The sequence below is a fragment of the Jaculus jaculus genome, chromosome 1 (assembly GCF_020740685.1).
Source record: "Jaculus jaculus isolate mJacJac1 chromosome 1, mJacJac1.mat.Y.cur, whole genome shotgun sequence".
In the NCBI taxonomy this organism is placed as follows: Eukaryota; Metazoa; Chordata; class Mammalia; order Rodentia; family Dipodidae; genus Jaculus; species Jaculus jaculus.
Window position 1 is genome coordinate 310,441,338 of NC_059102.1, and position 15,242 is coordinate 310,456,579.

The 15,242-nt window shown below is 49.2% G+C and overlaps 1 protein-coding gene across 1 annotated transcript in view; it reads right to left on the reverse strand.

The window, feature by feature from the left end:
* Nucleotides 1–6,376: 6,376 nt before the first annotated feature.
* Uck2 (uridine-cytidine kinase 2) overlaps nucleotides 6,377–15,242 on the reverse strand; it is a 74,401-nt gene continuing 65,535 nt past the window's right edge. Inside the window, exons 5-7 of the mRNA XM_045132745.1 lie at nucleotides 14,221–14,318; nucleotides 11,423–11,471; nucleotides 6,377–10,184 (exon numbers count right to left, since the gene is read on the reverse strand). Of these exons, the coding sequence (XP_044988680.1) occupies nucleotides 10,045–10,184; nucleotides 11,423–11,471; nucleotides 14,221–14,318 (287 nt within the window). The 3' untranslated portion in view covers nucleotides 6,377–10,044. The remainder of the gene's footprint in view (nucleotides 10,185–11,422; nucleotides 11,472–14,220; nucleotides 14,319–15,242) is intronic.

Here is a 15,242-nt window from a genome sequence, read left to right on the forward strand (position 1 = left end):
ATTACCTACACAAGACCATCATAACAGGAGGAAAAGATCATGACATCAAAATAAAAGAGAAACTGATTGAGATGGGGAGGGGAAATGATGGAGAATGGAATTTCAAAGAGGAAAGTGCAAGGGGAGGGGGGCATTACCATGGGATATTTTTTATAATCATGGAAAATGTTAATGAAAATTGAGGGAAAAAAAAAGCTTGAGGCTATCCTGAATGACATAAAAGAAACTGTCTCCAAAAAATGAAGGGAGAACTGGAGTGATTGTTCAGCAGTTAAGGCTCTTGACTACAAAGCCTAATGACGGGGGTTTGATTCCCCAGTATCCACATAAAGTCAAATGTACAAAGTGGCACATGCATCTGGAGTTTGTTTACAGCACCTGGAGGCCATGGCATGCTCATTTTCTCTCTCTCCCTCTCTCTCTCTCTCTCTCTCTCTCTCTCTCTCTCTCTCTCTCTCAATCCTGTCTCTCTCTGCTTGCAAATAAATAAATTAATTAATAAGGGGACTGGGAAGCCAGGCATGGTGGTGCACACCTTTAACCTCAGCACTTGGGAGGCAGAGGTAGGAGGATCGCCTAGAGTTCACGGCCACTCTGAGACTACATAGTGAATTCCTGGTCAGCCTAGGGTACAGTGAGACCCTAACCTCTAAAAAGAAGGGGGGGCTGGAGAGATGATTTAGCAATTAAGGTGCTTGCCTGCAAAGCCTAAGGACCCAGGTTCTATTCCCCAGAACCCAAGTTAACCAGATGCACAAGGGGGCACATGCATCTGGAATTTGTTTGCAGTGGCTGAAGGCATTGGCTGGAGGCCCTAGCATGCCCAATCTCTCTCTTTCCTCTTTCTCTGTCAAATAAATAAATAAAATACTTTTTAAAAAAGAAAGAAAGAAAAAAAAATGTAGTAACTGACTTGCAAAGCCCACAAAAGCATGTGTCTAGTATAAACTCTCAAAACTCCAATGAAACAATACTTCCCCCAAAATCCAAAATACCCAAACATGATGAACCTCAAAATTATGCTGAGACAGCCAGATGTTCTAGTGCCCACCTTTAGGGCAAAAGGACCACCACCAGCTGCATGCCAGCCAGGGCTACAGAGTAAGTTTCAGGTCACCTTGGGTTAGAGGGAGACCCTTCCTAAAAAAAATAAAATATGCTGATGGAAAGAAGTGTATCATGTATGATTCCATTACAAAATATAAGGTCCATAAATTAGCAGTTGCCTAAGGAATGGAGGATTAATTACCAAAGGCCATGAGAAAAGTCTAGAAGTTAATGGCTATATTCACTCTTGACTCTGGTGGTTTCATGAGTGTCTACATGTCATCCCTGAACAACTTTTACAGTTTAGGGCTGGAGAAGCCCTGGCCCACCCATTCTGTGTGTGTGTGTGTGTGTGTGTGTGTGTGTGTGTGTGTCTGTCTCTCTCCTCTCTCAGATATATAATTTAAAAAATAAATAAACCAAATTTTATACCCTAAAGATACATAGATTGAACAGGGTGTGATGACATATGGCCATGTTTAAAATTCCAGCATTTAGGAAGCTGAGGTAAGAACCTGGATGTGAGGCTCTATCTCCAGAAACAAAAACAAAAGGCCCACAAACCTAATAAATGGCTTAGTGCTTGCAAAGCTTGACAAATGGGTTTGATTCCTTAGCACCCATACAAAGCTAGATGCATAAAATTGAACATATGTCTGGAGTTCATTTGCAGTGGTAGGACACTCGGGCATGCCCATTCTTGTTCTCTCATAAATAAACAAATAAGTATTTAAAAATAATAAATAGGGGTTGGAGAGATGGCTTAGCAGTTAAGGGACTTGCTTGCAAAACCTAATAACCGGGGCTCAATTCCCCAGCACTCATGTAAAGCCAGATATACAAAGTGGCACATGCATGGAGTTCATTTGCAGTGGCAGGACACACTTCCATGCCCATTCTTTCTCTCTCTACTCTCTCTCTCTCATAAATAAACATATTTAAAAATAATAAATAGGAAATCACCAGTGAAGATACTCAACAGTGGACACTGCAAGCCTTATAATTGGCCAGCCAGGCCAAATGAGCCAATGGGTGCAACAGTGGCACATCTATCATGGTGGAAACCAACTGCCCTCTAATTGGACTGGAGGCCTGCTCCATGGGAGGGAATACATCCCTGATACTGAAAACGTAAAACAGTGGTAGTCATGAGCCCTAGGAGTGTAACATCTACTGATGTCTGGCTAAATGCATATATTACGCCTATCAAACTGCCCAGTAAGCACTTCTCTTAATGTTCATATCCTTATATTAATGCTACTCTCACTTTTGGTAGAGAATCTTCTCTTTTCAGATGGCAGTGACCTTGGGATAACTCAGAAGGCATCATTGTGCTGGAAAGAAGTGATTAGAGTACTGAGTAACATCTTGATCACACCTTCCAAGGCTCAGGGTCTAATGCAGAAGAGGTGGTGGAAAGAATTTAAGAGCCAAAGGTAGGGTAGGACTCCTTACAACGTGCTCCTCCAGACACAAAATGGCCTGGATAACCATGACCTCACAGCGTCTGACACTACCTACACAAGACCATCATAACAGAAGGAAAAGATCATGACATCGAAATAAAAGAGAGATGGGGAGGGGATATGATGGAGAATGGAGTTTCAAAGGGGAAAGTGGGGGAGGGAGGGCATTACCATGGGATGTTTCTTATAATCATGGAAGTTGTTAATAAAAATTTGCAAAAAAATAATAAATAGGAGTTGGAGAGATGGCTCGGCAGTTAAGGCACTTGCTTGCAAAGCCTAATGACCTGGGTTCAATTCGCCAGTACTCATGTAAAGCCAGAATACAAAGTGGCACATGCATGGAGTTCATCGGCAGTGGCTGGAGGCCCTGGTGTACCTAGGAAGAGACAGAGAGCCCTGGGGCTCACTGGTTAGCTAGTCTAGCCGAATCAGTGATCTCTAGACCCAGTGAGAGAGCTTGTTTCAAAGAATAAGGTAGAGAGTGAACAGGTAAGACACCCAACATCAAACTCTGGCCTCCACATGCACACACATACACGTGCTCTCTCTCGCTCTCACTCTCTCAATTACAATGGCAGCTTGTAGAACCACTGTAAGAAATTTTAGCTGGGTTGGAAAGATGGCTTAGCAGTTAGGGTGCTTACCTGTAATGCCTAGGAACCCATGTTCTGCTCTCTAGATCCCACATTAGCCAGATGCAGAGGTGAGGCAAGTGCAGAGTCGCACATGCCCACTAGGTGGCGCAAGTATTTGGGGTTCAAGTTCAGTGGCTGAGGCCCTGTCACGCCAATTCTCTTTCTCCTCTCTCTCTCTCTCTCTCTCTCTCACACACACACACACACACACACACACACTTTCTCTAGTGGAGGCTTAAATAAGTACTTTCCAGGGTGGGAAGATAGAGGAATCTTGCTGGTAGTTGACTTCTAGGGCTGCTTTGGCTTCTAAGTTAGCAGAGGAACCAAGTAACCCAGGGCAGGCAGGCCACCTGTTACCATGCGTTTCCACCCACTAGGTGGCAGACGCACACCAAATTTCACACCGCTCCCTGCTTGCAGCACCCTGAAGCTACACGTGACTCCCTGAGCCTGGAGCAGGAGCACATTCCTCACATACTCGCAGGGCTGTTTTTCAGCAGAACGAGCAATGAAAAAGTTAACTGCTTTGACAATGAAGGGAGGTGTGTATGACAACAATTGAGAATTCTGTGAGCATCGGTGTGAGAACCCTGGGCAGAGGGCTGTTTAAGATGGCTTTCCCCAGACCAGACCATGGCAGTTAGAACTCAACACTGCCTTGAGCCCCAAGCATTTCCATTCTGGGCACATCACAGGATTTGGCAAACAGTGACCAGATTGGATTTGTCAGCGTGAAAATAACATTGCATGAAGTGCAGCTTCAGGTTCTCCAGCCTCTGACCTCCATCAATTCCACTAATATACGCACGCCTGGGCTTACTCCCGCCTCACACTGACCCACTGGGGAGTATCTTAGCCCATAGTTTACTGAAATTATACATAAGCATATACACAGGCAGGGCCCAAGCTCTAGCACATGGCTTTTTGTTTGTTGTGGGGTGCTAGAGATTGCGCCTAAGTCCTTCCTTCTGGTAGGAAGTTGTTCTGCCACTGAACTACATCTCCAGCCTAGGAAATGATCTCATTAAATGCTGCAATCTTTTTATTTTTATTTTTGAGACAGGGTCTATGTAGTCCAGGCCAGCTTCAAGGTTACTATCTACCTGCCTCAGTTCCCCTAGTGGTGGGATCATGGATGAGTACCATCATATCCAGCATTAACTCTGCTTTTAAAAACAGCTAAACATCCCTTGACACTCAATGATAGAATTCTGCCTCTTCTATCCTCAAAACTGCCATGCCCAGGTTCCAAGGAACTTTCTCTGCTTTTCTTATGGAATGCCTTTAGGCAGGTGGTTTTCTGTTACCCAGCCCCACTGGGGGCATGATTAAAGCATGAATCCAACAGGCACCCCTCCCTAACTGTGACCGTGTTGACGGGAAAGGAGGGGAGGACAAGGCAAAGTGACCAGGGCAGTACAGGGCGTTGCACTGCCCTCCCTCCAGCGAATGCAAATCCTCCACGCGGAGCCCTAAAGCCCTCAAGGACGGGGAGATGGACCTCCCTGGCTGTCAGAGGAAACCTAGACCACAACTGAACATGGGCTCACATGAGCTATATGGCACCGGGCAAGACGCAGAAACTCTCAGGGTCTTCACTATCACCCTGATAGAGGGATCTAGAACAATTTTTTTAGGTTTTTTTGTTCAGTTATTTATTTGAGAGTGACAGAGACAGAAAGAGGCAGAGAGACACACAGAGAGAGAGAGGGAGGGAAGGAGAGAGGGAGAGAGGGAAGGAGGGAGAGAATGGGCGCACCAGGGCTTGCAGCCTCTGCAAACGAACTCGAGACGTGTGCGCCCCTTTGTGCATCTGGCTAACGTGGGTCCTGGAGAATCGAGCCATGAACCGGGGTCCTTAGGCTTCACAGACAAGCAACCACTAAGTCATCTCTCCAGCCCCTAGAACATTTTAAAACAGCAGCTCGCTGAGGAGGATCGTTATTAAGAGATCTGCTAAATCCCTTGATGAGATAGCATGGACTGGTGGAAAGAGCAGATCGGTCTAGATCTCAAACAATCAATCACTGGCTGCCTGACAAGGAGCAGGGAAGATGAAGAAAAAGTGAAAGATGAAGAGCTGGCAGGCGCTAGGATGCTACAAAAAGCACCCTCAACCCCTGGTGGTACATGGCATAGGTTCTTTAAAAAAATGAATGGAATTTCAAATGGGAAAGTGTGGGGGTGGCAAGGGAGGGAATTACCATGGGATATATTTTATAATCATGGAAAATGTTAATAAAAATTAAAAAAAAAAACGAAGGTATGTTGAATTTTCTCCCATCCATCATGCATACCCCTCACAAGCTGTCCTCATTTAGGTTTTGTTTTGTTTTAAAGTTTCATTTATTTGAGTCAGAGACAGAGATAATGGGCACACCAGGGCCTCCAGCCACCACGGACTGCGGCGAGCCCCTGACCCGCAGGAGAAGCACGACCACCAGACAAAGATCCTTCTCGATCACACTTTATTGGAGAGCCTCTTGGTTAACAGGAAAGTTGATGGCGAGGGGCGAGGGGCCCAGAGTGTAGCTGCTTTTATAGGGCAGAATACTATGGGACGCCTGCTGATTGGCTGCCATAGGCTCACCCACCCACAGGAGCCACGGGATAGGCTCAGGACAAGGTGCATCAAGCGCATGCACAACCTCAAGGGAGGTTGCTGCCTAAATGAGGAAGTATTTACCTCAAGACTGGCGGAAAACCAGCATCATCTTGTAATGGCGTCTGCATTGGCTCCCTACAATGGACGAACTCCAGGCGCATGCGCCCCCTTGTGCATCGGGCTTACGTGGGTCCTGGGGAATGGAACCAGGGTCCTTTGGATTTGCAGGCAAACGCCTTAAACGCTAAGCCATCCCTCCAGCCCTATTTCAATTTCGCTTGTGGGAGAAGAGCTGGGTAACTCTGGGAAGAGAGTGCAGGTGGAGGCTACATAGAGAAATAACATGAGGAAGGACGGAAGCAATGTTCCAGGAAGCACAGCGTCTCAGAAATGCGGCCCAGGGTCCACTCGATGGGAAATGCATGCCAACTAACCTTACCAGAACCCAAACCGAGCCAGGACATTGGACGTGTCCCACACACTTGCCAGGATCAGGAGGCCTAAACATGCTAGTTAGGTGACCACACCTCCCACACAAATGAACGGCGTCGGCGTCGCCCTCCCTCCAACCCCACCACTAGGCTGCTTCTAACCAAGCATGACAAAGAAGAACTGGGTAGATTTTATTCAGTCTTTATTTACAGCAAGGTACATAGCATGTGGTCTTTTCCAGCACTAACAAAGGTAAAGAAAAAAAAAAAAAAAAAGCAACGGGGAAGAGCCAGTACATTGGGGGAAGACAACCCAGGTCTCTATGTAACCGCTCACCCTTGCTCTGAGGCAGGCCTAGGTGGTGGGCGTATGCTGAACCCCAAGAGCAACAGGGGTTCCTCTAACACCTGTCACCAGGACAGCACAGGAAGCCAGGGACAGAAGTTAAAGGGGACTGAGTTCCAGATGCATCTGCCTTTCATCATCTGTTCTTTTCCTTATCTGAAACCGTGTTCCCCACACTGTACCCAGAAAAAATGTGTAAAGGGCAAACAAACCTTGTCCTTCCCAGAAGCACCGCCCTATTCCCAGGATTGACCCTGGCATCACTTAAACCAGCCCACTGCTTGGTACTGGGATTGTTCATGGGCACACAGGAGGCTGCCGGGCAGTGGAAACCTTTGCCCAGCAAGAGGCTACAACTCTCCAGCAAGCTTGGATGCTCCCGCTCAAAATTGCTCCTTCCAGCGAAGGGCACCAGGGCAGCAGGGGCTAACACAGCCACCAGGCCCAGATCTTTCCACTTCCTGCCTCTTCCTGGCCGTTCACCTGACCCGGTGGCTTCCTGAGACAGGTAGCCCATCCTCTGGGCAAAGCGCCAAAGATGCGATCCAAGCTCAGGTAAAGCTGGAGCCGATCTACCATGAGTGCTGGGCAGCCAAGACCAGAAGCGCTTAGTTCTGGGGACAGGCGAACTAGAGACTCGACAGCTCCCCTCCTGCCCCTGCCCTGTACAAACCCTGATCCACTGCCTCCCGCAGGGCATACCCTATCCACTCCAAACCTCAAGGTTTGCACCCTTCTCGGATTCCTGTCTTTGCTCAGGCTAATCTCAGGCTGCCCGTGATAAATAAGACATGGACCAGCAGAAGTTGTGTTAGTGAGAGTGTGATGAGGGGCGTCCTGCACACGGGGTTTTGATTATTTGTTTCCTGAACATTTGGTCCACGGACGATACATAAGTGGGAAAGGGAAGCAAGCACCATTGGGTGACTCTGAAGCCACAGGATTCCTTGCACATGTGACCGATGTTGCACGGTTCTGCTCATCTGTGCCTCCTCTCTGAACAGCTAAGTGCTCTCAGGTGACAAACGTCATGGTTTCCTGTCATAATTCAAACCCTGACTGTCCAATGGAATCAGAGATCCAGAGGCTCTTGAAAGACTCGGACCACAATGGGTCCTGTGGAAAGTTCAAGTTTAGATTCATAATTGGCCAAATGCTGAGTGGTGTAGAACAGTGAGCCTCCCGTTCCTTCCTGGTACCCAGCACACATGGCTGATGGCCCCCAGCCAAGCCACTGTGGACTGGTGACCATTTCCTAAGGTGGCAGGGACGGGGCATCCAGAGAGCCGCATCCAAGCTAGGACTGAGCTGCTCACGGGTCCTGGAGGCTTGGTCCCAACACCACAGGTAGATGAGGCGGCGGCTAAGTAAAGGCTCAGAGATGGGAAGACTCCACCTTCCAAGGCAGTGGGATAGACAGCCAAGGCACTACGTGGTTTGGCACCTGGAAGCTTCAAGTACAGTTGAGCGTGCTACCCACTGAAAGGCCGAGGCTCTTGCCGACAGGGGAGGACTCCACCTTGAGCATACGCAGCCCACAAGGGCCTGGGCCTGCGCTCTCAGGGTCCTAGTCCAGGCCCTAACCCACCCTTCATCTCAGAGCGTGCACGCATAAATACAGTGACAGAGACTACTTCTGCAAACTACACTCCAGGGTGCACCCTCCTTGGTGGGTGCCGCCCTCCACTGCGGGGCCCCGGGAGCTCCCTTGCTCGGACACAGCTTTTGTCATGGGAACAAGCCTGCGTTGCTGCGGCCTCAGGTTTAGCAAAGCTCTCGTGGGGACTAGGTTGACAGATGTGGAGACAAATTTGAAGCCCGAAAAGAAGACTGGATGCTGGGCCTGGATGGGAAAATCAGCATGGCTAGACAGTAACGGAGTCAGAGTCAGAGCCACAGCGGGCCCTCAGAGCCACTCCAGGGCGAGGTCTCCGGTGTCCAGGTGACCACGGCCATGGTGCACTAAGTAGGAGCACGGCCCATGCCAAGCACCAGGATGGTGAGCACTGACAGATGGACGCTGGATTCTCCACAGCTAGACACTGAGGCCGAGACTCTACCTGACGCTTGGGCCTTCCCCCGTGGCCCCAGTTCCTCCAGCATGCCAGCCATCTGCGCTCCCGCCAGGCGGAAAGTTCCTCCCAAGAGGAAGGGCTCGGGAGGGCCTGAGGAGCTACTTCCTGCAGAGGCTGTCACATCTCTCCTGCTGTCGGAGCTGGCCCACTGGAGCCCACGGATCACGTTCTCAGTGTACCTGAGGCGTCTTCTACCTACGACTGCAACTGAAGTACCCAGGATTTAAATACCCTCCTTTTCAAATTACTCAAAAAAAAAAAAAAAAACTACTTCCCTCCTTGCTCAGCAGCCACCATATCCACACATGGAAGACACCACTAGTCTCCTGACTCCTCTGGGCCCTGCTGCTGTCAGAAGAATAGCAGGTGACCCGTGCATAGGCTGACCTAACTCACTGCACGGCCCCGAGCCACAAGAGGCATTGACCCCGGCATGGGCACAGCGCCCGGCCACCCTGTGAGCTGCTGCTGGAAGTCAATACCAGATGTCCTCGGCCCAAGCCCACAGGCAAGGAGCCGCTCCAGACCTAGCAATGCACCTAACCACTGTGACCAGTCACTTCTCTGGAAGGGGGAAGGACCAGAGCTTCCTTCAACACTCTAGCAGACAGTTTCATTCCCTCCTTCCTCACTCTGTTCACTCAGGAAGAGACTCTAAGACCCCTGCCAAGGAAGGAGAGGCAGCTCTGGCTTCCTGGGAGGCGAAGAAGTCAGAGTAAGGAAGGTGTCACACAGCCCACAAGCAGCCAGAGGCGGGATGGGCAAGAAGAAACGCACAAGACTTGCTCTCTTCAGTGGGTCTCTTCCCTGAGATTGAGTTTTGAGTTGGGAGCGCACCTAATTTCAACTCAAAAAATAAAAAGACAGGTTATCTCTCTCAGCTCCAGTTCCGAGGAGGTGGCATCTGACAGGGGGTCCTCGATAACCACCAAGGCCCACCGGTGCTGAGAGCAATGGGACATCAGCCACCCTCCTCCACTCCATGTCTCTCTAGATGCCAGAGGCAGCCCGACCCGGACTACAGGAACCATGGCTGGGACGGACCTCCGGCTCCGGGCCCAACGCACAAGCACAAGGCCCTGTAAAATCCTTATGGCAAACAGCTTTACAGTATTTGTACATTTACACAAAAATAGATCCTTTTATATATATATGCATGTATTTATAACTGGTTACACGTTGGATTCATAATTCGGCATCACCAGTAGTAGTTGGCACAGTTTGTTACGTAGGCTTGGGGTCAAGTTCTGTTTGATTTGCTGTTCCAAAGTACAAAAAAGAAGGGGGAAAGGAAAGAAAATCAAGGCATTTTCATCTCCATGGTGTGTTCTTAAATATCATAATGTCATAGAAGACAGTATGTACAGATGAACAGAGCCTCCTGACCCCTCCTGTGTCTCAGAGCTCGGGGTTGCTTGGGTGTGAAGACGGGGTCAATGCGGCCGGCTGCTGGACTCTGACGTCTGCCTCTTACGTGAAGGGTTGTAGCCGTTGAGGCAGCCGTTGGTCTGCCGCTTGGAGAGCCCTCCGTTGAGGATGTCCTGGATGTGCTGCACGATGAGGTTGATGGCCACTGTGGGGCAGAAAGCAGCAGCGTCAGGACAGGACGGAGGAGGCAAGGGACATGCGCAGGGCTCTGGGTGTGGGGGTCTCACTGTGCGGACAGGCACACAGGGACCAGGGGCCAAGACACCCGCAAGAAATGGCTCTGCTACCAAATCCCTCTCTCTCTCTCTCTCTCTCTCTCTCTCTCTCACACACACACACACACCTTGCTCCACCATCTGGGCTCAAACGACCTTCCTTAAAATGCTCCACAAAGGGCTGGAGAGATGGCTTAGCGGTTAAGCGCTTGCCTGTGAAGCCTAAGGACCCCGGTTCGAGGCTCAGTTCCCCAGGTCCCACGTTAGCCAGATGCACAAGGGGGCGCACGCGTCTGGAGTTCGTTTGCAGAGGCTGGAAGCCCTGGCGCGCCCATTCTCTCTCTCTCCCTCTATCTGTCTTTCTCTGTGTGTCTGTCGCTCTCAAATAAATAAATAAATAAAATTTAAAAAATATGTATTAAAAAAAATGCTCCACAAGGATGGAGGGATACAAAGCCTAACAACCAACGTTCGATTCCCCAGGGCCTGCCTAAAGCCAGATGCACATCATGGCATGTGCATCTGGAGCTTGCAGTGGCTAGAGACCCTGGCACACCCATTCTGTCTCTCCCTCTGTCTGCCTGTCTCACAAGGACAGTTATTGAATAGTAATGTCCAATGAATAGACATCTTACTGGACGTCAATCAGAGTCCCCACTGTATGAAGCAACCAACCAGAATCCTGTAATCTGACTGACCATGGTTTTAACCCTACTAATTAGCTCTAAGATCCTTCCAGCTTCTATCCCAAGCACGGGCAGCACTAAGGTTCTCTTCTCCTACAGGAGGAAGTAGAGCTGACGCCCGTGCCTCAGACCAGCCATGCGCGTAGCGCAGTGACGGACCCAGCCAGCTCCTCCGAGGAAGGACTACGATGACGGCAGACCATTCCAAATTAGACCAAGAAAGAAGTCTGCTTTCTCAAAAAGGTGTCCTTGGATGCCAAGACTGACAGAGGAAGACAGCCTGCAGCTCTCCATTTCTGCCAGAGGTCCCATGATTACATCTGTCCCCTAACATGGATGTACACATGGGCCTGTTCCCAAGACCAGGAGTGCCTTTCTGACTCAGTCACAAACTAGAGAGCCCTATGTGGTCACATCAGGCCCATGTTATGGCTGACAAAGGGCAGACCTTGGGAAACAGAGGACACCCCACTGGGACTCACCAAGATTGTCTGCACCTCTGGGAATGATGACATCAGCGTACTTCTTTGTCTGTGGAGAGAGATGTACAATGTGTTAACAGAGGCATTCAAGGACAAGGTGGCCAAGCCCCTCTCCAAAGGGATGAGGGAAAGGGCCAGTCTGCCTTTGGATGTAGCTTGAAGCTTTGAACACAACACAAGAGAAACATCTGGAAAATGGGGACACCTAAGGAAGTACCTTGTCTAGCTGAAATATGAACAGAAGAAAGGAGGCAGGAAGTTAGGAAAAGAGCAGGATTTCACTTGTCAGCAAGGGAAAGTGGTCCCTGAACTAACCGAGTGGTCAATTCAAAGCTAATTCATAATTTAGCAAAGCTCTTGCATCGTATGTATTTATGTATGTAGCCCTTATTCAATCCTTAGTAGTCCTGCTCCCTCCTCATAAGAAAGAAAAGAGAGGGGAGGGGAGGAAAGGAAGGAGGAAGGGGAGGAGGCAAGAAGGGGAGGGGGAGGGAAGAACAGAGGGAGGAAGAGAGAGAGGGAGGAAGGGGAAACTAGGAGGGAGAGAGGGAAGGAGGGACAGTGAAGGAAAGAATGTTTTCAGGGCCATCAGTTTAGTATTTTTTTTATTTATTTATTTATTTATTTATTTAGAGGGAGACTATGAACGGGCATGCCGGAGCCTCTTGCCACAGCAAACGAACTCCATATGCATGCACCACCTTGTGCATCTGACTTTATATGGCTACTGGGGAATCAAACCTGGGTCCTTTGGCTTTGCAGGCAAGCACCTTACCAGCTAAGCCATCTCTCCAGCCTTCACCTTGGACTTTTACAATCTAAAAAGTGACATTACTACAAGTACCTGGGTAAAGCTAATCCCCATTGATGACCAGCTTCACGCCATTATTACTATTAGCAAAAGTTTTTAAATCAAGCTAAACTTCTTTATTCCTTTTTTTTTTGTATGTTTTGTTTTTCTCATCTACTGATATTTTGGAAGCGTGTCCAGGCACATGACCCAAGTGTGCAGTGCCTGGCATGCGTCTGTGCCATCTGCCGACACACAACTGCTCCAGGCCGTGCCCCAACTAGAACTTGGGACACATGCAGGTCTGGCTAACAGGAAATGAATCGGACTTCCCCGAGCAAAGAGCAGCTGGATGACAGAAACATGCAAAACACCCACAACATAGCTGGCCAAAATCTTCTGCTCCATTACAACTACGTTAAACAGCAGAGGGCGGCAGTCGGCTCTGATGAAGGTCCAATCATCGGTCCCTCTGTGCTCTACCATTACATCAAAAAGGGCGAGAAGGGCCTCAGGTAAACAGCTGACAACTCACTGCCTCAGGCCCCTCCGCAGAGACCTGAGCATGTAACCTGACCTCTAGGCTGGCAAACTTACTGGGGCTGACTCAGACACTCCACCTGCCCCACCCCACCCCCACAGGAAACAAAAGCTAAGCTTTGTAGGAGATAAAAAGTTGTCTGACAAGACTCAAAGAAGAAACAGAGAGAGGTTTGGGAATGCATTTTTCCAGGAAGAAAGATAACCTTACCCCATCTATACTCATCTTCCAGTCTCCCCCACAAGCGCCCTCTCCCTCTCCTTCTCCCTCTCATACATAATGTCAGACCACGGTCTGGCCAAACTAAGGAAGACATGATGACTGCAGTATAGGATTCCCCTAAGCTGAATACTCCTGCTTCCCAAACTGGTCTATGTTCCGCATCCTCCCTTACATCATGCCACACCTCAGGTCTCTGGTAGGTTTATCGTCACACCTGCAAAGCCTAAGGACCCAGGTTTGATGCTCCAGGACCCACGTAAGTTAAACAAAAAAACTACAGAAGTGGAAGAGGAGGTGGAGGGGACTGGAGAGATGGATCAGAGGTTGATAAAGGTGCTTGCTTGCAAACCCTAATGGCCAGGGTTCAATTCCCAGGACTCGTGTAAGCCAGATGCACAAAGCATCAAGAGTTCGTTTGCAGTTGTAAGATGCCCTGGTGCACTCATTCCCTCTCTATATATATACTGCTCTCTGCTTGCAAAAATATATATATATATACAATGTTTTTTTAAAAAGACGAGGGGCTGGAGAGATGGGTTAGTGGAAGCCTAAGCCCTCATGTCCGCATCTCCAGGTGAGCAGAAGCCACGTGACGCAAGTACGCAATGCCGCACGTGTGCACAAGGGGGCATACATGTCTCAAGTTCGCTTCCAGTGGCTGAAGGCCCTGGCATCCTCTCTCTTCTCTCTCCTCCCCCCCCCCCACACACATATAAATAAGAAAAATAATAAAAGTCAAAGAAGGTATTTTCTTGGCTGAGGGCTGGTTGACTAAGGCTTGTTTCCTGTGTTCTCACTGGGAACACAAAACGGCCCTGCGGAGACACCTGCAGCCAGCTGGAGTTAGTAATCTTAACATGGATGGTGTGATACTTCCCAATTCCACTAGCCAAGAGGCTGCAAAAGGGACCACCTGTGACAGCACCCTCCTTGCACCTGCTCTATGGCCTTATGAAGCCCTAAGGGGCTGAGATTTATCCTCAGATAGAACCCAGCCTCACATAAAATCTGGTCCCTTCAAGCAAGAAATGCAGGCCTTGCTGAGAAATACAGGAGGAGGACTGGTGTGAGCCTCAGTGGCTAGTCAGAGAAAGAACAGGCTAGAACCCAAGCTGTCCTTTCTTGGGACTTCACGGTGGGGGAAATCACTGAGAGAAGAGATTCAAGGTGGGAGGACCCCAACGTTCATGCTTTTAAGTCGATCATAAAATTTTAAGATATACATTCAGCAAAAACAGGACTCACAGGCAGGCAGAACTCCTCAAAGGCAGGCTTGACGAACATAATGTACTGAGATAAAATCTGCTCAAGGTCTCTCCCTCTTTCGCTGATGTCCCTCAATACTGTAAGACAAGGAAACAAGCATCAAGAAAACGTGCACGAGTCTGCACCCTGGGCTCTTGCGGAAGCAGACTCCTCAGAGACTTGACCAAGAGTGGCTCGGCCGCCGCTTTGGAAAAAGCAAGTGAGCAAGTCTTAGTAACCATCCAGTTCCGCTGCAAAATGTTCATCTTCTGGAGACGATGGCTTAGCGGTTATGGTGTTTGCCTGCAAAACCAAAGGATCCTGGTTCAACTCCCCAGGACCCACATAAGCCAGATGCACGGGGTGGCGCATCGGTCTGGAGTTCCTTTGCAGTGGCTGGAGGCCCTGCTGTGCCCATTCTCTTTTTTTCTCTCTCTCTCTCAAATAAATAAAATATATTTTTTAAATGTTCTCTGTGGTAAAAAGTTGCCAACTGAGACCAGCCTCTTATTTCAAGCAACATTTGACCCAAACAAAATTTCAATGTGACTAAAAAAAAAAAAAAAAAAAGGACCAAAAAAGAAAAAATAGAAAGACTAGAGAAGCCCTGGAGTGAGAGTGGGGAACAGCCTCACCTGCACAGGGGGCAGGCTCAGTGAGGCCCTTGGCACTCACCTGTGTACGGAAGTCCGGGGAACTATGGCAGGCGAGCCAGCCCCCCACACTACCCCAGGGCAGGAGAGCAAGCTTAGTGGCAGTCGTGGCAAAGCCCTCCCGGCTCACCTCAGGGCAAGAGGTCTGCAAAGGAAGAATTCTTAGAGAAAGAGCCTCGCAGTGGGCACTGCTGGGTCGGGACAAGGAGCTCCTCTATCTCTTGTCTTTTCCCCCAGTCAGCTCTAGATTTTCACCCCACACCTGGGGGAGGCAGGCAGTTTGAGTGTGTGCTATGAATGCACCTGCAACGATGCATGTGCGAAGGTCAGAGGACAGCCTCGGGTGTCAGTTCTTTGTCACTGCAAATG